This window comes from Pseudorasbora parva, chromosome 9 (assembly GCF_024679245.1).
Source record: "Pseudorasbora parva isolate DD20220531a chromosome 9, ASM2467924v1, whole genome shotgun sequence".
Classification (NCBI taxonomy): Eukaryota; Metazoa; Chordata; class Actinopteri; order Cypriniformes; family Gobionidae; genus Pseudorasbora; species Pseudorasbora parva.
Genome location: NC_090180.1, coordinates 32,975,137 through 32,999,525, shown reverse-complemented (window position 1 = coordinate 32,999,525; position 24,389 = coordinate 32,975,137). Strand labels below are relative to the sequence as shown.

The 24,389-nt window shown below is 37.3% G+C and overlaps 1 protein-coding gene across 1 annotated transcript in view; it reads left to right on the top strand.

Annotated features, from left to right (window-relative positions):
- Positions 1 to 889: 889 nt before the first annotated feature.
- The window catches only part of pth1r (parathyroid hormone 1 receptor), a 133,956-nt gene continuing 110,456 nt past the window's right edge, over positions 890 to 24,389 (top strand). Inside the window, exon 1 of the mRNA XM_067453218.1 lies at positions 890 to 1,633. Coding sequence (XP_067309319.1) covers positions 1,559 to 1,633 — 75 coding nt within the window. The 5' untranslated portion in view covers positions 890 to 1,558. The remainder of the gene's footprint in view (positions 1,634 to 24,389) is intronic.

Here is a 24,389-nt window from a genome sequence, read left to right as displayed (position 1 = left end):
GTGTGTGTGTGTGTGTTAAAATGTAAATGCAGAAAGTTGTGTGTGATGGGGTGTAAGGGGAGATAATATACAGTTTGTACAGTATAAAAACCATTTGGTGTCCACAAAGATAGTGAATCAGAGGTGTGTGTGTGTGTGTGAGAGAGAGAGAGAGAGAGAGAGAGAGAGAGAGAGAGAGAGAGAGAGAGAGAGAGAGAGAGAGAGAGAGAGAGAGAGAGAGAGAGAGAGAGAGGTGTATGATGTGAGAACAAACAAAAGTGTTGTGAACTTGAATGACTGTTCAAGAAATGAAAAAAAAACATATAAAGCAAATATTAAAACCATTGCTGAAAGATGTATTTCAGAAGCCAGTGAACGTTACCCAGCATTGAATCTGCATATATTCATCAGTTGCAGTGCACGGTGTCGACGCGGACCGCTAATAAACGCTCTTCTGCCAACATAAAGTACAGCACTGAATGCGCGGCTTGTGCAAAAGGGGCGGGAGGCGCGTGTCGTCTTGAGTCGTGGTGTAATGAACCCCTGGAGACCGTGAGCCAATCAAATCCCTCACCCTTTCCCCGTAAGCCAATGAAAACCCTTCACGCTTGTCAGCGATACCTCTTCTATCCTCTACTCTACTACACTCAGAGGTTCAGTCTCAGTGAGGGTTACTGACTGCAGCCGTTTGGTCAGAGGACAACTTGCTTTAAAATAACCTGAGAAGCTCATTCTTTTTTCAGCGGTACGACGTGACGTGACGTTAAATGTGAAGTAAACGTATTTTTCATATTTTTTTTTAAATCCCATTACTTGTTCTGTCACAGTTTGTTTGTCTCGTAGCCTCAACGCGGCTGTCAGATCCACATCTGCCTCAAAACTAAAGCGAATATCCGTTCAGAAACAGATGTGCAACTTTCAGTTTATTTTCAAAGAGCCCAGCAGCATGTTTTAATTATTAGTTTACATGAAATGAACTTTAATCGAAGTCACGTATTATCTAATGGTTATTTAACAACATAACCCCGAATATGTTGGGTAGGCTATCGTGTCTTCAGATGTGTATTTTAGATTCACCACATCGCTCCATCAGTGTCCGTAAACAGTTTAGTCGGTAGTTTTAGCGCATGTTGCTGTCCTGAGGAGAAACTGACGGTTGAGCCTGAGGGACACCGCTTTATGTCGCTTTTTTTTTTTTTTTTACAGCAGAGCTGAAGGGAAATTTTAAAGACCTAAAAATAAAGTGTCGGTTTCTACTCCACAAAGAATCATTTGAACTTCCTACCGCAGAAGGAGAAGGACATAAATAGTTCTGACATGTGGATGTAATTTCAGAAAAAAAGAAAGGCAGACAGATGCAGAGAAATAAAACGCGAGCGGGAGAGAGAAAGAGAGAGAGGGAAGAGTTTGAATCCAGGGAAAGCCGTGAGAAAATATTCATAATTTCACAAGCAAGCGATGTGATGGGAGGGGAGCGGATGGAAACGAAATGACTGGCTCTTTGACGGCGCTTAAACAGACGTAAACATTAGAGAAATCCCATTTAATCTGACATCAATTTACGTGAACTTGAGTCGGGATGGGAGCCACGCTGATCGTACACACTTTAGGGTTCCTGTTTTGCGGCACCTTGCTGAGTTTCGTCTATGGTCTGGTAAGTTCGTTTCTTTCTTTCTTTCTTTCTTTCTTTCTTTCTTTCTTTCTTTCTTTCTTTCTTTCTTTCTTTCTTTCTTTCTTTCTTTCTTTCTTTCTTACTTTCTTTCTTTCTTTCTTTCTTTCTTTCTTTCTTTAGTCATTAAGAAATTGTAATTTTCTATCGTGCTTAGGCTACTCATGTGCCGTTTGGTGTCTCTAGTCATTAAGAAATTGTAATTTTCTATCGTGCTTAGGCTACGCATGTGCCGCTTGGTGTCACTAGCACAATTGTCTTAATAGCTTTGTCCATTTATTTATTTATTTATTGTTTGCTATGTTTTTGTACATAAATCATAGCGTCAGTGCCTTATAAACCTAATTATGCCCTTATTTAAAGGCACAATATGTAAGATTTTAGGATTAAAATATCCAATAACCTCTAGGACAATATTGTTTTGTTGGCATATGTACATTATCCCAAACGTTTCCAAGAATGTTAAAATCCTGAAAAATAAGCCATTTTAACCAGGACATAGTGTGTCACCTATCAATGACATAATACCCAAGTTACCCTCAATTTTCTATTTTTAAATTGTAGAAACCATGGAAACACCAAAGACGCTTTAACATAATATGTTTCATTAGACAGGTGAGCAAATGTTTAAATAGATTCATGGACAGAAAACTAATCATTGTTGTATAGCTCAACACAGTCTTATTGTTTAAATCTGGTTTTCTTAATTTACAGCGAGTACCATGTTTCACCATGCCTATAATAATTTTAGCTCACTGCAGTGTGAACAAGTGAACAAATATGCATGAGTGGAAGAAGCGGGAGGGCTCATCTGCGGCGTAATAAAGCTCTACGAAATCAAGTTATTAAACTATGCCTTTGTTTTGAATAAGCGACCTCTAGCGGCAAAAAGTTACATATTGTGCCTTTTAAAAAACTAAAACGTGGACCTCTGATCCCATGACGACATGTTATACACAGTAATGTGGCAGGTAAAGGATGTTTCTCTTTACAAACTTCACACAGTCAGATATGCACTGTATAATTAAAGCCACTCTATGGCCAAAGCTGCAATTTGTCACAGCAAGATCAATTACATGTCAACAAGTCATCTCTGTACATTTCATGCATTCAATCTATTTTCACTCCCAAAGCCATCAATACTGAAGCATGGTACAGCACTATATTCAAATTGCTTTCAATTGTATAATTATTTGCATCCATTTTTAAAATTATAAATGGATTTTATACATGATCATAGATATATTTAGGCACCCAGCTCATGGTTTTGTGGGGCTCCTGGCAAGATCATGAAAATTGACATGCTATTAAAAATATGTATGCCACCTGCACTGGATTAAAATGATTAAAAATAAGCACAATAGGTTGTCAACATGTGCATTTACCATCAAATCCGTGTGAATGCAGCCCAGTTTGAGTGCAATGACTGGTCATGATTAATTAAGTCTTTCTCTATTTTAAATCACATTTTAGCATTTATCAGTGCACCTAAATAATGTCAATTTTTGAAAGCACAAATAAATCATATATATATATATATATATATATATATATATATATATATATATATATATATATATATATATATATATATATATATATATAATTTTTTTAATATATATATATTTAGATTTGATGTTAACATTTAAAAAAAATGTGATACTTGAAATTCCATGCAAACAACTTGAAATATTATATATAATATTGGATAGACTATATACACATGCCTCACAGAGAGTGTATCTTTAGTAGACAGGTTAGTTTGGTTAATGTACAGATTGATTGCCCACATTTTGACAGTCTTTAAATTCATTGCCCAGATTATTCTTAAGAAAACGGGACAAGCCTTTGGCAATAGAACCACTGTGCTTTTCCGACAATTTGAACATATTTGAGGAGAGTTTGAAATCTGTGGATAATAATATGGTACTCACTATACCAGCAGTGGATGACATGAATAAATTATGCAGATACATTTTTTGTTTTTGTTTCTTTCGCTGTGTTTATGTATTAATTGTGGGTTGAAGATAGATGTTATTTGTCAGGTATTTGTCATTTAGTGATTGAAATCTTATGCCATACTTTGCATTGTTTTTGGCTGTCAGCATCACAGTGATTTTATGTGAACTGTGTGTTTGTGCTGTTGTGTCGATTGCATTTTGTCAATAGAGAGCAAAAGAATGTTCAGCAGTAACTGCACTGAAACCATTATGTATATCATGTGACAACCAACAGGCAGTAGTAAAAGTACAGTCACTGTAATTCATTGCAAAACTGACTAAAAAACTGCACAAAAGCATCACAAACGGGTGACTTTTGAAGGCATACAATAGGCATACAAGTCTTTTGAAGGCATACAATATTTTTTTGTGAGAAACAGGCTTTGAACTCTCATTCAACAGATACATCTGATGCAGTCGGTCATGAAACACATGAGAGCCATTGGCATTTCAAAATCAAAGCTGACGTAGTGATTCTCAAGGTGGCACTTTTTTATGTGTTTGAAACTGAGACTTGATCATTAGTTTTTGGTCTGTTCCTCACACAAGACAATTGTTTAGATGTGTGTTAGAATTTGTGATGAGTTGTTTCTGCCTGTTATATGCTGTTTTTGTATTATATAAGCATTAAAAATGTCTCAGTATTTAAAAATAAAATTATTGTGGCTGTTTAAATTGAAAGGCATACCCCAACATATGTTATAATGACAAAATGATACCCTAGTATGATTTCATGAGGATCAATTCCCCATTGATGTTTCTCACTGAAAGCAATACATTTCCTAACAGTGACTTAACCGGTTTTTGAGTCTTTGAGAGTGAAACGGATTGTGTAGTTGTATGGATTGTGCCCGATTTATTTTCCAAACACATTTTCTAAAATGACATCAGCAGGTTTTCATCTTCAAAGGAGACACAAGGAATCTGGTTGAGCGTCAGATTTACATTTTGAGGAACCCACAGCTGAAGTATGTAAGATCAGAAAATAACATTGGAATTATAGATTAAATAAAACTTATTTACAAAGTGATTTTAAAAATAGATTTTGAGTTTTGAGTTGTGGTTATTTTTGTGTGGTTTCCGGGGTGTTTCTTTGTTGTTGGTAAGGTGTTATGGGTGCTGCTTGGTGGTCGCTGTTGTTTTGCTTAGTAGAGCAAATCTTTATTCAGTTCAAAGGCTTTTTTATATGGTTCACCGCCCGAGTAAAACATGCCGAGTAAAAGTTACCTAGCTCAGATGTATTTTTAAAAAAAATCTGTATTAGCCTACACATTTTTTTCTAAAGTTTAAATCAGTTGTTTTGCATGCTTGTCTTTCACATTATTACATGCGTTACCTTATGTTCACAAATATGCAGTCACAGTATGTACACCAGAAAAGCAAGTGAATCAAATAGCCTTTATGTTTATTAATTTCCTAAACCTAACATTTGTTAGATTTAACACAAGTGCATAATGACTAAAATGTAGTCGTACAGAAGACAGTTTAAACATATTGAACAGTAAACAGTGCTCTGTTAGACAAATCATGAAAGAATATAAACTACAACGTTTTTTTATCTACTCTATTTTATCTTCTATTATCAGCTGATCAATTGCAAATACAAATTGTTAGAATCAGTTTCCATAAGCTGTTAGATTAAGAGCTGGGCTCACTTTAGGAGACACTCTCAAAGTGGTTTTGTCTTCAATCTAATTCATTGAATCAAAATCAGTTAAAACCGGGATCCCAAATACTCAAGTCTGAACTCTTCAATACTAGGATTTTTCATTGCCCATTCAGTTTTTTTCTGCAAGCAAATTTCTATATATTTTTTCTTTTTAAAGAAAATGTATTAGTGGTTTATTTGCTCTATAACAGGCCAAACTGGCCTTATACAAACAGACAAACAATAAATCTGTAGCCATTTGAAATTAGAGAAAACCACAGCATTATGATCAGGTGATTTTGGGTGTGAGTACTCGCTGTGCGCGTTTGGCTGCCACCCGGGTGTTTGTCAATTTTATCTTATCTAAAATGTATGTTTTTTCCGTCTTACACTTATAAATGGACTTCAACTGTGATTTATTTTTGTGATTCCCACTTATGGGACAGCACCGGTTTCTTTGGGTACAGCTGAATGCAAACAATTTTAAACACTACATTTTAGTGGCATATATAAGCCGTTGAAACGTTTCTGAATATAGTCAGCCATTATATTTATATAAAATCCCACCCCCAATGCAATATTTTTCTTTTTTCTTTCTATATTTCACACATTGTGAACAGTGAACTGCGGAGCCTGGCACAGTATTCTGAGCTCTCATCTCCTCTTTGCCTCTGTCTTCGTCGTGTCCAATCTCTGTGTTAACATATCCTCTTTACAGACTTCATAATATTGTCACACAAATTACATTTTGGTAAATTATTGCAATGCTGTTGCTGTGTGCAAGTCCGGAATAGAGATAAGCCAAAGTAAAATGAAAAAACAGCTATGTGTTTGGTGCAAAAAACGAAAACCGCCCGTGACTGATTAATGGTGCATGTCTATTTAATACATCAACCAGTCACTGCAGGAAGTCCTGAGTTATCGATAAGCTTCAGGAATCTTGTGGTCCGCCAAACCGGACACACAATTTTACTGGTCCTTTAAACTAAATTACAGAAAGAGATAATAAAATAAGCATGCATCATTTATTTGTAATGTAACTGGATTTAGACCAAGTAATTGACAATCAAATTGACTATGGACAATTTAAGAAACAGTCAAAGAACTGATTTAAGACTATTTAACCTTTGGGTGGTGAGGTTTCTTTTTTTCTTTTTCTATTTAAAAGTATTTGCAATTTTCATCAGTTGAATAAATATTAAAATGTAAAAATAAAACACTGTAGTCAATGTTTTTATCGTACATCAGCAGAAAAAAAAAAAATTCTAAAAGTGATTCCAACAATATTGTTTCATTAGTTGTGTTGTGCTATTCTTTTATTGTTATCATTTTAGTTATTGTTAGTGTGATCGGGATTGTACTGTAGATATTTCATGTGTTAAATGTAGTATGCTACTTTCTGGTCATAATACTGTATCATATGTTCAAGAAATAAACACCTCTAAATAAGTTAGTGGTAAAGCTTGAAAGTGATCAAATGGGAGTCCCTGAAAAAAAAAAAAAAAAAAAAACTTGATGAGGAAAAGCAGCTGTTACAATTCATCTTCAATAGATGGAAATACATTCTTTCACAGACACAGAATACACACACACACACACACACACACACACACACACACACACACACACACACACACACACACACACACGTCTTTATTCAGCCGAATTAAAATAAAAATATATTATTATTTAGCAAGTAACTCAAGTGGCAACAGTGAAACATGAAACTAAAATTAAAACAAACCCACAAGTTATAGCCAACTATTTTCCAAAGTTGTACCAAAGTTAAGTAGGATCACATTTAGCTCACACATAGTGTGTCTATTGAGGGAATTATAAACCAACTGACAACGATTTAAAGGTGGCAGAAAAGAAAGTAATGGTGAGGTTCATTTGACCTGCGGTAGGTCCTCTGTGCTTCAGAATGCATTTATGTCACACTTCAAGTGTGAACTTATGAACCTGCATATGACAGAGGGCCGGAAGCAATGGTTTATAGTCTTTTAACTCTTTCCCTGCCAGCATTTTTGGTCATTTTCGCAAATGTTTCATGGCCCCTAGAATATTTTGTTGTATGAATATCTGCACAAGCAATATATCAAAATAAATAACACAGCCTCTGCTTTTAATATATAAAACGTCTCAGTTACATATGTAACCCTCGTTCCCTGAAGGAGGTAATGGAGACGTACGTTGGAACTGGCCAACTGAAAGGGAACTTGTTTTATTCTAGATAAAAATATATATTTTTTTTATCAACACTTGAATATGGGTAAATTTCATTTAAAAAACAACAACATTTTGAGCAAAAAGCTGAGTACTATGTCCAGATTGATTTCAGTATAAAAACACAGATGGAGCAGATAGAGCACATCAACACCCCCAAAGCTTCACAGTCCTATAGCTTGTCCTGGGTCACCATTTCATTCAGTACATTAGGCAGTTTTGATTCATATGCTGTTTAATGTTGATGATCGCATTATTTTATGCATATGATTACATGGGATATCACTTTTTTCTGCTTCTTCTGATGTGTAAAACTTACACAGTTTCAACCTGACCAAACTTACCAATTCACAATATTAACAGAATGCGTAGCTGATATTAAAAAAAAAAAAAATTATGACTTGTAATTTCCTGCAGCTTAATTCAATTATTGGATAAAAACTCCACAAGTAGTATACTGTCTACCACTTGATGGCTGCTCTGTCAAGTCCTCATCATCAGTTAGGAACCTGGGTGTGGTCTTTGATACCAATCTTTAATTTGAAAGCCATGTTTCTAGTATCTTAAAAATATATCTAAATTACAGCACATGCTCTCAATGCAAAATATTGAACAGTTAGTTCATGTATTCATGACCTCAAGGCTAGATTATTGTAATGCTCTACTGGGTGGTTGCCCTGCTTTCTTAATAAACAAACTCCAGCTGGTCTAAAACGCAACAACTCGAGTTCTTACTAGAAACAGGAAGTATGACCATATTAGCCCGGTTCTGTCAACACTGCACTGGCTCCATATTAAATATTGCATACATTTTTAAATCGTGCTTATTACTTATAAAGCACTAAGTTGTTTAGCTCTTAACACATTATACTCCATCCTTGGCTTGATATATGTTATATAGGCCTAGTTTATATTATTTTTTATTACACAGCTCTGTGAAATACTTGATTCTGATTGGTCAATCGCGCATTCCAGCGGTATGTTATTTCCAGGTAACAACCGTTCATACGGGTACTACGAGTTATCTTGACCGGTACTACTTCTATGCTTAACGCTGGCGCCATCTTGTGGGTTAAACAGCCGTGGGTTACAATGGAAGACTTCAAGGCAGGTTTCCTGTATAAAGTTTTTAATATAGATATTTTTCTTACACAAACACATCGATTCGAATCAGAAGGCTCTATTAATCCATCGGAGCCGTGTGGAGCACGTTATTTGGCGAACAGCTGCATTTTTTTCAACTACAACTACAACTACTGCTTGGATTAACATTAGCCTGGACTTTTTAAATATAACTCCGATTGTATTTGTCTGAAAGAAGAATGTCATATACACCTATGATAACTTGAGGGTGAGTAAATCAGTTGTTGTTAAAAACATTAAGTTGATTAGGATCCAGCATTGAAGTTGCGTAGGCTCCTATTGTATCTGTTGCTGTTCTTCTTAATCTTCCATTTCTTCTTATTCTTCAGTTTCTTCTGCTTCTTCTTCTTCTGCTCTGGAAGTCTATGGCAGCCCATAGAAACCCTTGCAGAAAAATTATGAAATTTGGCTCACAGATAGTAAATTTGTAGTCTCTAATTCAACTGTCCAAATTTGCACTTACATGTATGCTAATAACATTTGAACAATATGGGCTAAAAAACAAAATAATTTTTTTCTTGATTCCTTGGCTCAAGACAATTGAAGTCTAGCCTAGAAATCTAGATGCACCCTAGTGGCAGCAAATTTAATCTGCCCGCAAGAGTCGTCTAGGAACTCTCAATACCCTTCTGAGCTGTATTCCTCACAATCTGGACGGGCCAATCACATCGTGTATAGAGTCGGCGGGCGGGGCCATAATGACGACGGCCGAGTTGCATTTGCGTGCTTCTAGTAAACACAGAAACTGGCGAACGGCGGCGGTCTTTCGAATCAGCTTTGACTGCGATTCTGGAAGACTTGGAGTTAAGCTTTTCTCTGAGAAAAGAACAAAGAACGGCACTGAAGTCATTCTTAAAAAGGGAAAATGTGTTCGGAGTTTAGCCGACCGGATACGGTGAATGTTTAATCTATCAACAAGCTCTGCTTCACCTCCGTTGCTCTGGGCCGGGTTTCCCAATAACGATGTATCTTAGCTATAAAGAGCGCGTTCTACGAGCGAAATTACGATCACTCGCAGCAATTCCACGTGCGTTTCCCAAAAATGTACTTAACATGAACGCGCAAGAACGCGCTCTAAGTGCTACTTAAGAGTCGCTGTCCATTTGCGAAGTGCTGAAATATAACCTTATATGGAATCGATTCCTCTGAACGGGATTCTCCTAATAATTATAAGCAACTTTTATATATATTATAAGCAAATAAGCAACTACCTACAGGCTGAGTCAATGACAAAATGGCTGAAAAGAAAAAGAAAAGATACCTTTCAAAAAGACGAAATCAATATCCTTCTAGAGGAGGTGGAGTGGAAAAATATATTATTTTCAACATATTTAAAGGGCATCGTACAAACAAAGAGAAACAAAACATCTGGGAGGACATTGCTACCAAATTAAAAGTTATAAGTGAAATTATTAGTTAAAAGATCGGGTAAAGCGGTCTGCAAGAAATGGCAGGATTTTGCAAGCCTGACAAAAAGGAAGAGGGCACTGCAGAGGACTGTCCAATACATGGCTGGTCTTCGTGCACGTCAGCAAGTCATATAAGTTTATTTCTATTTTTCACAGTTTTTGAAGTATGTTTTTTACATTACTTATTTTATTCTTTTTTCTTTTTTTCTGTCATTTAATTCAGATTTGTATTTGTATTTTTTTGTTTGTTACCTGCCCTCATAAAACAATAACAACAACAACAAAAAATATATAGTATTATCACAATGCACTTGAATAAAGTTAAAGGTGTAATCTCCCGATTGTCCTGTAGGTGACCTCATAACTCTCTCTTCCTACGATTCTTAGAGCTTTACGATTACTCCAGAGCACTCGTAGATCTACGATCATTTTCAAGTGCTACTTAAGTTACGATGCTTTTGGGAAACAGACCTTAATATTAAGATCACTCGTACGATCGTTTTTACGATCAACTTAGGCTTACGATGCTTTTAGCAAATGCAGCCCTGGTTGGTGTAGCGCTATCCTATCACGTGCAGAGGGAGTTTGAAAGACAACCTTTTATCCCGCCCCTCGGATTGAGATTGTCTATGGTGAGTTTCCAGACCAAACATCTTGATGTGGGTCTGGCTTGTCAGGCTAATTGAAATCATTTTCCGCCATGAAAAATTTCATGACAAAAAAAACAAATTTTTTGAACTCCTTTGTTAAATTTTCATGGAAATTGAACCAGATCATCTTTAGACCAGGCCGACAAAAAGTAATGGATTTCAAGTTGATTCGTCAAACCGTTCTCGAAAAACATGCAAATAATTTGATGAAGTGCCTACCAAAATGAATTTGAAGCTATATCTCCGTATCGCTTTAGCGTATTCTGACCAAACTTGGTGTGATATAACAACCATAACCTGAAGCTAAATACAGTGTTTTGAAACAGTGCTATCGAGTGGTCTGGAGATATAAAAATGTTTATCTAAGTCACCTTCATTTATATAGCACTTTTTACAACACAGGTTGCATCAAAGCAGCTTAACAGTGATGATAGGAAATACATTTTGCTTTAGAAAAAAAAAACTAAAGGAAGTTTTTGATTAATTAATTTCTGTTAAACTGCCGCCTTATTAAACAACACCATCCTCAGCTAAAACAGAAAACCCCCAGTGCGTTTCGGACGCCCATCCTCACGACAACAGCACCTGGTGGCCGTTGGACGCAAACCATAAAATAGGTATTGAAATATTTTTGAAACAATACAGCACATCCCTGTGCAAACCCCAAAAATGTATGTATGCAAGCATCACGTGTTTGGCTTATAGGCAAAGCGCGTTTGAATACGTATGTGTTTTTATCTGTACAGAGGGGATTGGAAGGTAAGGAGGTCTTCACACGGTGCAGGGCCACCATCTGATCTGGATCCGGCAGACTACACTAAACCTCGAGATATACAGAGAGACTAATGTCTGGTTCAGACTATACAAATTTTTGTCTGTTACGATAGTCACTGTGTCAATTACGTGATTTTGAAAGCTGTGTACGAAAAGTGTCTGTGATCCAGTTGGTCCATGTGATGAAACCTAGACGGAACCTGTCGTGAAGGGCCGCAATTTTTCATTTAGTCCCGTCCAGATGCGTGCTCAAAAACTTTAGTGACGACACAGCGCTGCAATTTCAACCTGTGCATGATATAGAAGATAATCCAACATATCTACTGACACATTTCTTCTAATTTCTAGTTCCCTTTCGGGGAAGTCGAGCTGCGTCGAAATGCTGTGAGAACGCCTCTGCGTTAATGCGTTATGAAGCACGTGTAGAACCATTCCATCAGAAGATCGATCGATCGTCGGCGTGATGACGTCATCGACCGGAAGCTATAAAGCGCCCGTGAAAACAAACAGGAACTAGCTTCTGGAAAAGCCTGAAGTAAGTGATCACGGGCATGCCGGGAGTATGGCCGGGCGACGCAGCGTCTCGTTCCCTCAGGGAACTAGGGTTACATATGTAACCGAGACGTTCCCTTTCGGGGAACTCGAGCTGCGTCGAAACGCTGTGAGAACGCTTATACCCACATCGCCATAGGACCAAGTGCCTCGTATGTGTGAAGCCGTAGCGCACACGACTACGATAGCACCTGCGCCCCAACAGTAGATGCCACATCTAACTCGTAGAATCTGACAAAGGTAAGCGGCAAAGACCAGAAGAGGCGTTCTCACAGCGTTTCGACGCAGCGTCTCGTTCCCTCAGCGAACTAGGGTTACATACGTAACAGAGACGTTTATTCTTCTTCTAATTTCTGGAACAGTAACACAATGGCTAGAATCAAATGGCCAAAAATCAAGGATTTTGTGATTTAGCGTTTGTAGGACTCCTGAATTTCTGATATATGACAATTAACGTTGTAAGTTAGCAGATTCTGTTCCATATTGCTTGATTGTGTGGAAAACAAAAACATCCAGGAGCACTGCTTTGACTGCTTACACATGCAGCCTATTTCAAAAGGACACCGATTGTGGGTTGTATGATGTGAGAAGGTGAGCCACTCCGATACGATCTAAAAAAAAGAAAAAGAGAGAGATCCATCTCTGTAGGTCACCCAGCATGCCTTGTTATAGAAAATGTTGTCTAGACTAAGTGACTCACTATGTTCCTTCATTTATTAAAAAGGAAATGTAACTTCTCAGGAGCAATGGCATGCAACTAATGCCCACCGCATGACTAAATTATTACTTCACTATACTCTGCTGCAAGCTTATTTGTCCACAGAATAACACCATGTTCTCTGTGAGACATATGCTGACCCAACAGTCAGGCTTCAGAATGACAATAACAAAGGGTCATACTGCAGTTTGTACTCCATACAGGAGGTGATTTGGGAGATCCAGCTCCTATAATAGTCGATTATATGAGAGGAAGCTCATGCAACAGATTTTATGAGTCGCAAATGTGTGAATCTGTGTTTCTTATTATGGATAAGGTAAAAACTCATAGGTAAAACGTGGCTAGTTTTTAGAGGAATAATTAGAAACAGTGCTGGACAAAAAGAGAAATGATAACTACATCTCATAGTACTATACAAGCTAGGGCTGCACGTTTTCAAGTTTTTCATTAACCGTTAACCGAGGTCCTTAGCGGTTAATACTCGGTTAACCATAGTGTGCGTCAGGGTTATTATTTTTAGTTTATTAATTTGACGACCGCCATCTCCGTATAGTGAACGCGCCTATAGAGTGAAATGCACATCATGGATCACATAATCAGAGAGTAGCCTATTTCTTTTCGTTTTAAATTGTTAAAAGACATTTCAAGCTTTCTTAAGATATATTTAATGTCTGTGAGGCCTACGCTGAGTTTCGTTAAATTAGGATGAGATGCGCTCCAGTTTACGAGCAATGCAAGTGGCTGCGAGGTGAGGGCGCCTGCATGATTAGGGCATGTAGTCAAATATGCAGCCGAGAATGATTCACACAGACAGCGTTTGACTCGCGCGGCTGAGCCTCTCCCGGCAGAGAGTTCAAGCATCTGTGGACTCGTTCCTTCAGCTCTGGCCATCTTGTTTTCAGTCCGCGATTAGCTTTTTTTTATTTTCTTCATTACAGTTAAAGTAACCTCTGCTTTTCGCTAGTCCCTCACAAGTTTCTCACTTCAAACTTTCTTTCTTCTGATCCGTTATGTAGCCTACAGCGCGCGAGGCTCCCGCTCTGCTTCTGCCCTAATGCGACTTATAGTCCAGTGCGACTTGTTATTTTCCTCTTCATGACGCATTTTTTGACTGATGCGACTTATTCTCCGGAGCGACTTGTAGCCTGAAAAATGCTGTACGCATTGCATTGCAATACTTGCATTTTGCCCCGTCACTCTCAATTTTAAAGTGCTCCCACGCTGTATTTTTCTTTGCCCGCTTCATGTTAGAAAGCTGGTCATGACTTCTTCTTGTGGATATTACAAATGTCTGGGAGCGCTCTGGCGGTCTCTAGTGGTGCAAAAATATATTACAACTAAATTCAAAGTACGTCATTGACGCCACTTAACCGAGCAAAATGTTTCACTCGGTTACGAATTTTTTAACAGTTAATCGGTTAACCATGGACACCCCTAATACAAGCTAAAGTATCACGGTATTAGGTAATGTTGCAATTCCACCACATAGGGTTTGATTTATGACAAATCTTTACCTAACAATGTGAATATTTTTCCATTATGTCCATTACTTTTATATTATTACACGTAATGTTAAATATGCAAACCTATAGATTGTGAAATTAAATATTTATTGATCATTTGGTAAGAACATAGCATTTTAACATATGTACGTTTTCCAAATGAACACATCAGTCCCACACGCAAATGACACCCATGTTCTCGATTAAGGAGCTTTTTTATTTAATTTTCCCATTTAGTATTATTTTATAATAAAAAATAAATAAAAAAGATATGTCCTGTCCTTTTTGCTTTTAAAACTCAGTGTGTGAGAAACACGGGAGAGAGTTTATTGTTGTCATCCAAAGTATGTCTCTATTTTTAATTAAGTTTTTAGAAGTCTTTTGGAAAGACGATTCATTGAATTTCTACTTTAAACATCAAAAGAAGGTTTTAGAGATAAAAATGAGAAGGAACCATTTAAAACTTTAAGAAACATCTGCAGTCAGCTACTTTGGACATTTGCTGAATATTTGCATTTGCTCGTTATTAAAATAAAAAGTATAATTCATGTAGTGTCATGTTGAACCCCCATCAACAGAATGGAAATATAACAAAGAGGAGATTTATCCATTGTGACAAAAGTATTCTCCACTTCACAATAGGATGTTTAAAATATTGAGTGTAATCATTCCTCATACATATTATCCTCTTTATGTTTTTGCTGCGATTCATACCTATCCACTATTTTGCACTATTTGCAAATAACATAAATAAGCCACTGGTCTACTTAATGTAGTTGCAAAAGTTTTTTACAGCAATACAAAACATTGCACTTTGTCCTCTTATGAAAGTAAATTGATGCCATATAGAAGAAAGACAGAACTGCACAAATCTGTGTATTCAGGGAGGCTTTTTTTGGCCTACGCACACAGCAAGTCATTTAGACATTTGCAACACTTTATTTTTTTACACAACGTTTGGTTTTACACTGTCAATCTATTTTGCAGTTCCTGACTCTGTTGTTTTCGCTTGCAAATCGATGTTCACAGGCGTGCAATGCTTTTTGCCGTATTTTGGCGAAAGAAACGTGTCAAAAGGGTAAGTGCAGAAAAATGGTAGAATTTATTTTGGTTAACATGAAGCTGCAGTTTCACAATACATGAACTACACGTATGAATAACAGTAAAATAATGCAAATATTTTTTTCTTACACTTTTAAAGGCAATTTACACCTTTGCAAAACTTATCTTGCGCATGCAAATTTAATTTACGCTTGCAATCTTATGTACACTTTCACAAATCTTACCCTATGCTTGCAATTCTATATGGCATTATTTTACCTGCATACATCTTATACAGAACAATGTTTCAAAGAAAACGTTTGTTTTACTATACCCATGCTATCTTTCTTTTCCAGACATGGCCTAAAATCTGTCCAGTTTCAGTGAACTAAACATCCAGTAGTGCAACATGAATCACAAACAGACAGTAAACAAATTGACCCTTTATTACTTCTCCAGCTCTTCACAACAAACGAACATTGGAGACTTATCTAATCTTACAGCATTATGTTAGTGCTTCCAGTGTTTTTTCTTAGAAGGGCTAAGAGTTGACAGACTTTATCAGCAGTGTTTTCACAGTTACTATGACAGCTCTGACCTTCAGGAAGAATTCACACTGATTGGCTCTTCCATTTGTGTTTCTATTACTAGGTACAAATTGTCATGATTGCAATCAGACTTTTTTTGTTTTTTTTACTGAATTCATGCCTTGTAACCTTGCGAGCACTTGTTAGGAGAAACCGATGTGTCAGTTGTAGAGTAATGGTGTGTGCCATGACACATGGCTCTAAGTCAGTAGGACACTGTGAGGCACAAATGTTGTAATTGTAGTCAAATCTTCTGAAAACTAAAGTCCTCGTGCGCCTGTAAAGTGGTGAGATTCCTGAGCACTGTCCCAATCCTTCATTGGTCAGACAAGCAAGAAGCTCCTGCCTCAAACTCGCACCATTAGTTGAGCCACCCTGCTGAAGAATCCAGCATAATCTTGAGCTCTTTTACAATTAATTAGAACAGTGTCGCTAAAGGGGTAAGTTCACCCAAAAATTCTGTCACTAATTACTCATTTACTACGAAGGTATTATGTGCTTGGAATATCATGAGGGTGAGTAATTAATGACAGAATTGTAATTTTTGGGTGAGCTAACCCTATAAAGGTTTTTCCGATTAGGTATTGTGGTGAAGAAACATGATTCTGAAATGTTGAACTTTCACCCATGCATCGTTATAAAGTTTATACAGTTCTATGAATGGATGTGGGAAAGATGTGTGTTTTGGGACAATTTGTGTCATTCCCAGTTAGGGATATGCATTGTGGAGAAAAAAAGCAGAACCTGTGATGGGGGTCACTGCATGTTAATGCTAGCGTTGTGTGGAAGAGGAGTCTCGAAGGTTGTTTTCCTCTCTGCCAGCAGTCCAATATACATTACAACCAAATACTTTATATATACTGTAGGAAGAAGGTGCACTCCGATTACTTATGAATGGGAGAAATTTCAACGCCCAATATGGCGAATATGCCCCGCCTTCTAAAAAAGAAGTCACTGCGTCACTGCAGCTGCTGTTAGAAGCTTTGGTTGCTATAGAAACAGGCAGTGTTTTTTTTTTTTTTAATCATGATTTGAGTATTTAGAAACAAAATTTATGAGAATGCTTTCATTGGAGATTTCAAGATTTCATTGGGGATTTCAAAAATAAAATTTAATCGTTTTGTAGAATTTTATGTTTCCCCATTCAAAGAGGAGCTACACTTCCATGCCTGAGAGGTGTTTCAAAAATGTCCGCCAAGTGAAATTACTTATTTTAAAGGGACTTTGTTAAAAATAAGAACAAAGTAGACCAATATCGTTGCCATAAAGCCAACACGATCTCCTAGTACTACGTATCTATAGCTCGCATTGTATGTGCTATTTATACGCAAAACTTACTGTTTATATGCATATGACACACACTATTGAGCATATAAAGTAATTTCTGCATATAAATTGCATGCCAAACATACATTTGTGCTAATGAAATGGCAATTTCATGAGTTTGGGCTACATAACGTTTACTCAAAAGAGTTCTACATTCCTCTACGAGAGCTACATATGCCATAAGGATAAAAGGCACTGGAAAGAAATATACCTCAATTGAAAGTGCTATCTTTCTTTCTGAATATTTCCAAATTTGCAGCCGATCTTTGGTCTGACATACAGCAAGTGTTGGCACCAGTTCATGACTCAGAGCTCATAATTCTCGTGTTAATAGTTAGGGCCTCAGTTTCACTGGCGTGGTAAAGCAATATGATGGCAGTGTTTGACTCAGGAAAATGTTGTTTACTTGACTTCCCTTGACCTTTGCAAGGATTTTCCCCCCACCTTTTCCACTCAAAGAATGTTGGAGTGTGAGTAACTCAATGCCAGTTTTACAGCAAAGCTAAATAGGTGACACAGCTAGCACAAATATTTCAACGAGAAGCGTTTTGCCTGTCAGATTTTTGGATAGAGTCCATGATGTGGCGAGCCCTGTGTAAAGGTACTCATGCATTTCATTTATGCTTTATACATTGACGTCTCCTTGCCGGATACTGATGATTCTTTTTGGGCATCCCGTATGTAGGAGAAATTAATAAAAGACCAGAAATATTTGGGGAAGACATGGTAGACTGATACCGTATCTCAATATTTCACTTTCACTCATTGGTTTGGACCTTTTGATGTAATTTTGTATGAATTCATTTTTCTGATCTTAGATGATCCACAACCGGGTATCCACAACCGGTTCTGCTCTAAAAGGTCTAGGGTACAGTTTATTTGTGGTCCTCTACTGTTCGAAGGTAGGATGAGTGCAATCCGTCCTGACACATAGAGGTGAAATGCTATTGATGAAACATAACAGGGTTTCAAACTCTAACGTCACACTCTCACACAACTCAAATAAATCCCATGCCAATTAACAAGATAATGCAAAATTAAAGTGTACAACTCAACTTGTCTTCATCTAAATAGTAGTAGAGTTTTTTTTTAGAGGCGCTTACCATGTCAGATGACATGCTTTACTGTTTAATGGAAATTAGCCCAGTGCATAACTTAAGCCCTATTGTTTTAAGTTATGATTACCTTAAGATGGTGATTGTTTCTCATGTGGTCGTAAGATATTTTTTTATCATTTACAGGGGCTAGTCTGTGATTTTATTGCCGTCCGAATCCAGAATGTCAGTGTTTTTCTCCCACCACCCACGTAAAAATCTCCGGCCGAATTACCTAGTGTTTTTAGACAAACGCCAAGGTTGTGTGGTGATTTAATTGCCGTCTGAATCCACATCTCTAATTTTTCTAGAATAAATTGCTTCAAAATTATCATTGCATTTTCCTATGGATGCATTTTAAAGATCTAGCTTACACGTTTATTACTGAAATGCTGGAAAGTATTTACAAGAATAATCTTTCATCACTGCTCAAAGGAGAAAAAGAAGAAAAAACATGTAAACATGTAAAATGAGACATTGTTATGGCAGTAATTAACCTTGTATAGGTTAAATTTGCAGCACTCTATTAACTGAATTCCACTCATTTCCACATTTTAAAATGACATCTTCCTATTTTTAAACAGGATATTTAAATAATTCATAATTTCCTGTTATTAAATCAAATATGATTTTATTCGTATTATTCCAAGCATATGACGATCATTAGATAGACCACATGAGTGGCATTCACAGGTGCACAGGATCACAAAACTCGCTCCTACACCGTGAATAAATCGCCATCCGAATGCATGGGTTTTATCACTGAGGTGGCGTGCAAATGTTTTTTCACGGACATCCACATGAGAAACAATTACCGTCCGAATAGGGCTTTACATTACAATGTGCTTATTTCCATTTCACAACATTTTGGCAGAACCGTGTGTATCTGAACCAAACTATATGAATCATTTCAAAACGTGTGTGCATGCTTGTCAAAAAGACAGAAAAATGAATGCAACAATTTTTATACAAATTGCGCAGAACTTAGGACATTTATAATTGAAATGTTGTCCTAACAATAAATTAAATGTTGTTGTCATATGTTACTGTATTTTCTACCTCTGACCTTATCAAAATTAGATAATACCTCAGATATGGGTGTGTCATTGATTCAGTCCACATCAAAATATCATAATATAATTTGCATCTTTTTTTCACATTAAAGCTGTACTATGTAATTTTTCTGTCTGCTAGAGAGCGCCTATTCAAAACAATGGCATAGTTTGATGATGCCAAGTTTGAGTGCAGAATCTCTTCACCTCAAAGCCAGTGGAAAAGAATCGGGATAGGACTCTGGCAGAAATCATGTTCATGGATGCAATTGTTAACGTTACTATACTATAGTATGAAGCAAAGCAGGAATGAGTGTTGTGGAGCTGAGCAAGGCCGCTGGAGTGATTGCTACACAACACACGGCTCGCGAGCAGCCTGACTTATTATGACGTGACACAGTCGCCAGCGCCATTTCCGCTTTTATGCTCATTAGTATGAGGTAACACAGCTCTGTTTATCATATTAGATATATTTGAGTCTGTTTACAATGATGTTACTCTGTGTGTTTGTTTATCAACTGCTGTGACACTTGTTTCACACTGCTAAGAATAAAGCGTTTCTGCCAAATAAAAACACAAACCGAGGGTAATGCAGATATGTCACAATTGACAGGCGACTACCTCAGACATCACAGGTCCTTGGATTAAATAGCGATTTTCTCACAATTTACAAATAGTTGGATACAAATGGGATATTGTAAGAATTCAACTGAACAAAATATATAACACTGGCCAAGTGGTTTTTGGATATTTTACTGCAAAAATATTACATAGTGCACCTTTACTGTACAAAGCATTTCTTAAAGCTGCAGTTATTCAGTAGCCTGGATGCCAGCTGAACTTAGCCCCAACCACAAAAATTTTAGGTCGGGCAGTTCGATCTGGCCTCGCTCCACAGAGGAGTAATTATCTCCGAACAGAGACTGTTCGGACCAATGAAATCATCAGGGCGTGCTTTAGACGATGACGGACAGATGATCGACAGTAACGTAATCATGCACGTCATCAAAGGGGCTTGCATTATATTTGTTCAAATCTTAAACGGAGAGCTTGTTTGTATATGCATTCAACTTCACAATTTCTCTCAAAAATGATGATCATGTTGGGTAAGCACTCTGTTTATCATTAAATTATTTTTTTTTTTTTACAACACCGGCAAAGATCGTTTATTCCAGCGTGCGTGCAGACAGGGTTGCCAAGTTTTTACAACAAAACCCGCCATCTACTAGCTCTAAACAATAGCTTCTCTGGGGTTCTCCAGAAAAAAAACTGGTTTGGGGGGTAAAGTGTGTTATTTTGGCAAGGTTGCCTGCTAAAATTTGCACTCATGGGTCTATCACATAATAGTCGCTTCAACCCGCGGACATAGAAAACAACCCACGGGGGAAAAAAACGCGGACTTGGCAACACAGTGCAGTTGAGCTCTGTTGACGTTGCTTCGTTGCTCTGATTGGTTGTAGGTCTATCCAATTGAGGTCTTTCCTGGTTCGGTTGAAACACGCCCCATAATCACAGCCCAATGGAGCAGTTTCAGACTCATATTCTGACAAGAATTGAGTATGATCACGTCAGGCTAGTTTTTCAGATCAATTAGGCAACAATTGAATTAGGATCAGTTAGATCAAAATTTACACTGCATGGTAAATGCATAAGTGACTCAATTCTGATTTTCTCCTCCCATGTGGCACAGATCATATATGACCCATAAACGTGTAAGCAGGAAAAAAGTGCATGGATTACAATATTCTTAGATCGGTTTCAGGCTGGATATAGTAAAAAAAATATATATGTAAATCAAGACCTGCAGTGTAAATTTTTACATTTATTTGTATAGCGCTTTTCAAAATACATACCATTTCAAAGCAGCTTTACAGTAGATGCGTGCACCTTCCTTCAATAAATGCATTATTATGTGTGATGTGGTGTTAGTGTCTTAATGTATTATTATTACATGATATAAATGTGGTCTTAGTGATTCTCCAAATCTCTTGCAATGCATCCACAGCACGCAGGTGTCGTTCTGTGCATGTGGGTTTTTGGTGATAAATCTGAAGGGACGAATACTTCAATTTTGCAGCTTGTCTGGCATATCTGCTCCTGAATCATTAGCCAGTAGTATCCAAAGTGGTACTTGTGTTGATGACGCAAACAGACCACAGTTCTTACCCATAAGTATAATGTGAAAAAAAGAGATCTGTGGGGGCAGGGGAGGATGGTGAAATTGAGCTCAGACCACGCAATTGAACCAAGTGTGAATTAAACACAAAATACACACAGCCAAGACTCCAGGATCATTATCTCAGAAAGTAGGAGGCAGTTTCCTTTTTGCTGTGCTTCTGCATAGACATGCTATTAAAAGGATTTTTTTTTCATGTGTCTGGCTGAAATGATGTGTGCCATATGTGGGCAGCTGACAGGTTTCAAAGGGATGTGTGTGAAGAGGACCGTCTTTTTAGATACTGGGGAGACATGTCAAGATACTGTAACCAACCTTAGGGAATTCTTGCCATCTCTTTGCTGGTTATCGCATGATATACTGGCACACACATTTTGTAGACAATTACAGCTGTGAAATTTTACATCTGACACATCTATGATAGAGCAGGAGGAATTGCATTTTATCAGATGACTAAAGCTATGTATAACCCAAACTTAATGCAGTGATACCACTCTTTGCACAGCGCTGGAGTTGTAGAAAGTAACAGTCTCTTGATGCATTCACAAACTTATCTTGTCTTTCGCCGCCGTAGTTCCTGCCTTCAGGCATAAAAAAGCATAAACAGCACACAAAGGCTTGACAGTGATTTATTATGAACTGTCAAAAGAGTCCCAACCAGACGCAAGAGGCGACGCCGCAACAAAAGGTGTCTTTTCCATGTTAATCAATTTTAGAAACGGTTTCTATTCTTATGATATCGCGGCTGGAACAGTAACAAAGCATGACGATGATAATCTCAGGTACTGATAATGTGCTTTAGTTAATGTTAAAATAATTTATTGCAAGTTTGAATATCATTTTGCATGATCTTAATAGCCGTACTGAAAGCAACAACGGATACATCTAAAAAAAAAAAAGATTTAAAGGAAACAAGATCGCCTGACCTGTAAACAAACAAGTGTGCTTTTTCCATGTTAAAATGGTGTAATATTTATGCATTTGTTCGAATGCAGTGAATTTAATTCTCCACCCACACGTTTTTCTAATTGCCTATGATTTTTATTCGCTTTTGTCGTGTCTCGTTGCCGCGTTGCATCTAGTGAGGACAGACAAATTGCTTGTCGCATCACTCATTGTAAGGACTTGGTGTTATTGTGTCTCTGGTCAGTGGGTTAAACTTGGCATCCATGTTTCTTGTTCACAGCCACAAGCTGGCATACCTTTGATCTAGCTATCTCTATACACCAAACACTGCAAGTTAAGAAGTGAGTCTTCTAATTCTGACAGTTCAGAAAGAATGGCATGCTTTCGATGGCTTCAATTTGACTCAGTCCACTGTGAATGTTGTCTTCTTTCCTATCGATGTCCTGGCCCCAGAATTCCCGGCAGCTCTGCATTCCACAACTCCCAGGTTGACAGAGTAGTGTTACCATGTGAAAAATCTCACTCATGAACTTTTGCTTCTCTACTCGTTTTTTCCTGCTACTTTGGTGTTGCTGGTCCTCACCCTCTAGTAACAAGAATGAATTTGAGTTAAAGTGGACCTTTTATGCCTATTAATTTACAGAATCTTTAATAGGGTTGGGTATCGTTTGGATTTTAACAATTCTAAATTTGCTTTTTGATTCCGATTCTTATCAATTCCTAATTTCAGACCCAATTTATATTAGGTGGCCTTAACTACTATGTAACATTTAAATTAATCACTTGATACAATGCACTTATTTTGTACATGTTTTTTTAAATTGTACTTTTTAAAAATTACTGAATGTAATTACATCTGTAATGGATTTTTACATTTATAATTACACTGTTGACACTTCCCTTAAACTTAACCATATCACCACACCTGTCCCTAACTTTAGCCGTATCCCACCTCAATATCAGAAAAATGTTTTGCAATACTATAGGAACACAATATATTGCACTTATTTTTGGATGCAAGTACCATAATTCTATTCCATAAGTCAGTAAAAAAAGAAAAAAAAGAAAAGAAAATAGATATTATCCACATTTATCTTATTACAAAACTTTTTATTGTAGCTGAACACCATGAGCAGAAATCAACAGGCTAAAGAACACATACTCAAGGATTTATAAATACCGAAGCAAAAACAACTAGCCTGATATACAGGTCCTTCTCAAAAAATGAGCATATGTGATTAAAAGTTCATTATTTTCCATAATATAAAGATAAAAAAATAAACTTTAATATATTTTAGATTCATTGCACACCAACTGAAATATTTCAGGTCTTTTATTGTTTTAATACTGATGATTTTGGCATACAGCTCATGAAAACCCCAAATTCCTCAAAAAATTAGCATATTTCATCCAACCAATAAAAGAAAAAAGTGTTTTTAATACAAAAAAAGTCAACCTTCAAATAATTATGTTCAGTTATGCACTCAATACTTGGTCGGGAATCCTTTTGCAGAAATGACTGCTTCAATGCGGCGTGGCATGGAGGCAGTCAGCCTGTGGCACTGCTGAGGTGTTATGGAGGCCCAGGATGCTTCGATAGCGGCCTTAAGCTCATCCAGAGTGTTGGGTCTTGCGTCTCAACTTTCTCTTCACAATATCCCACAGATTCTCTTTGGGGTTCAGGTCAAGAGTGTTGGTAGGCCATTTGAGCACAGTAATACCATGGTCAGTAAACCATTTACCAGTAGTTTTGGCACTGTGAGCAGGTGCCAGGTCATGCTGAAAAACCAAATCTTCATCTCCATAAAGCTTTTCAGCAGATGGAAGCATGAAGTGCTCCAAAATCTCCTGATAGCTAGCTGCATTGACCCTGCCCTTGATAAAACACAGTGGACCAACACCAGCAGCTGACATGGCACCCCAGACCATCACTGACT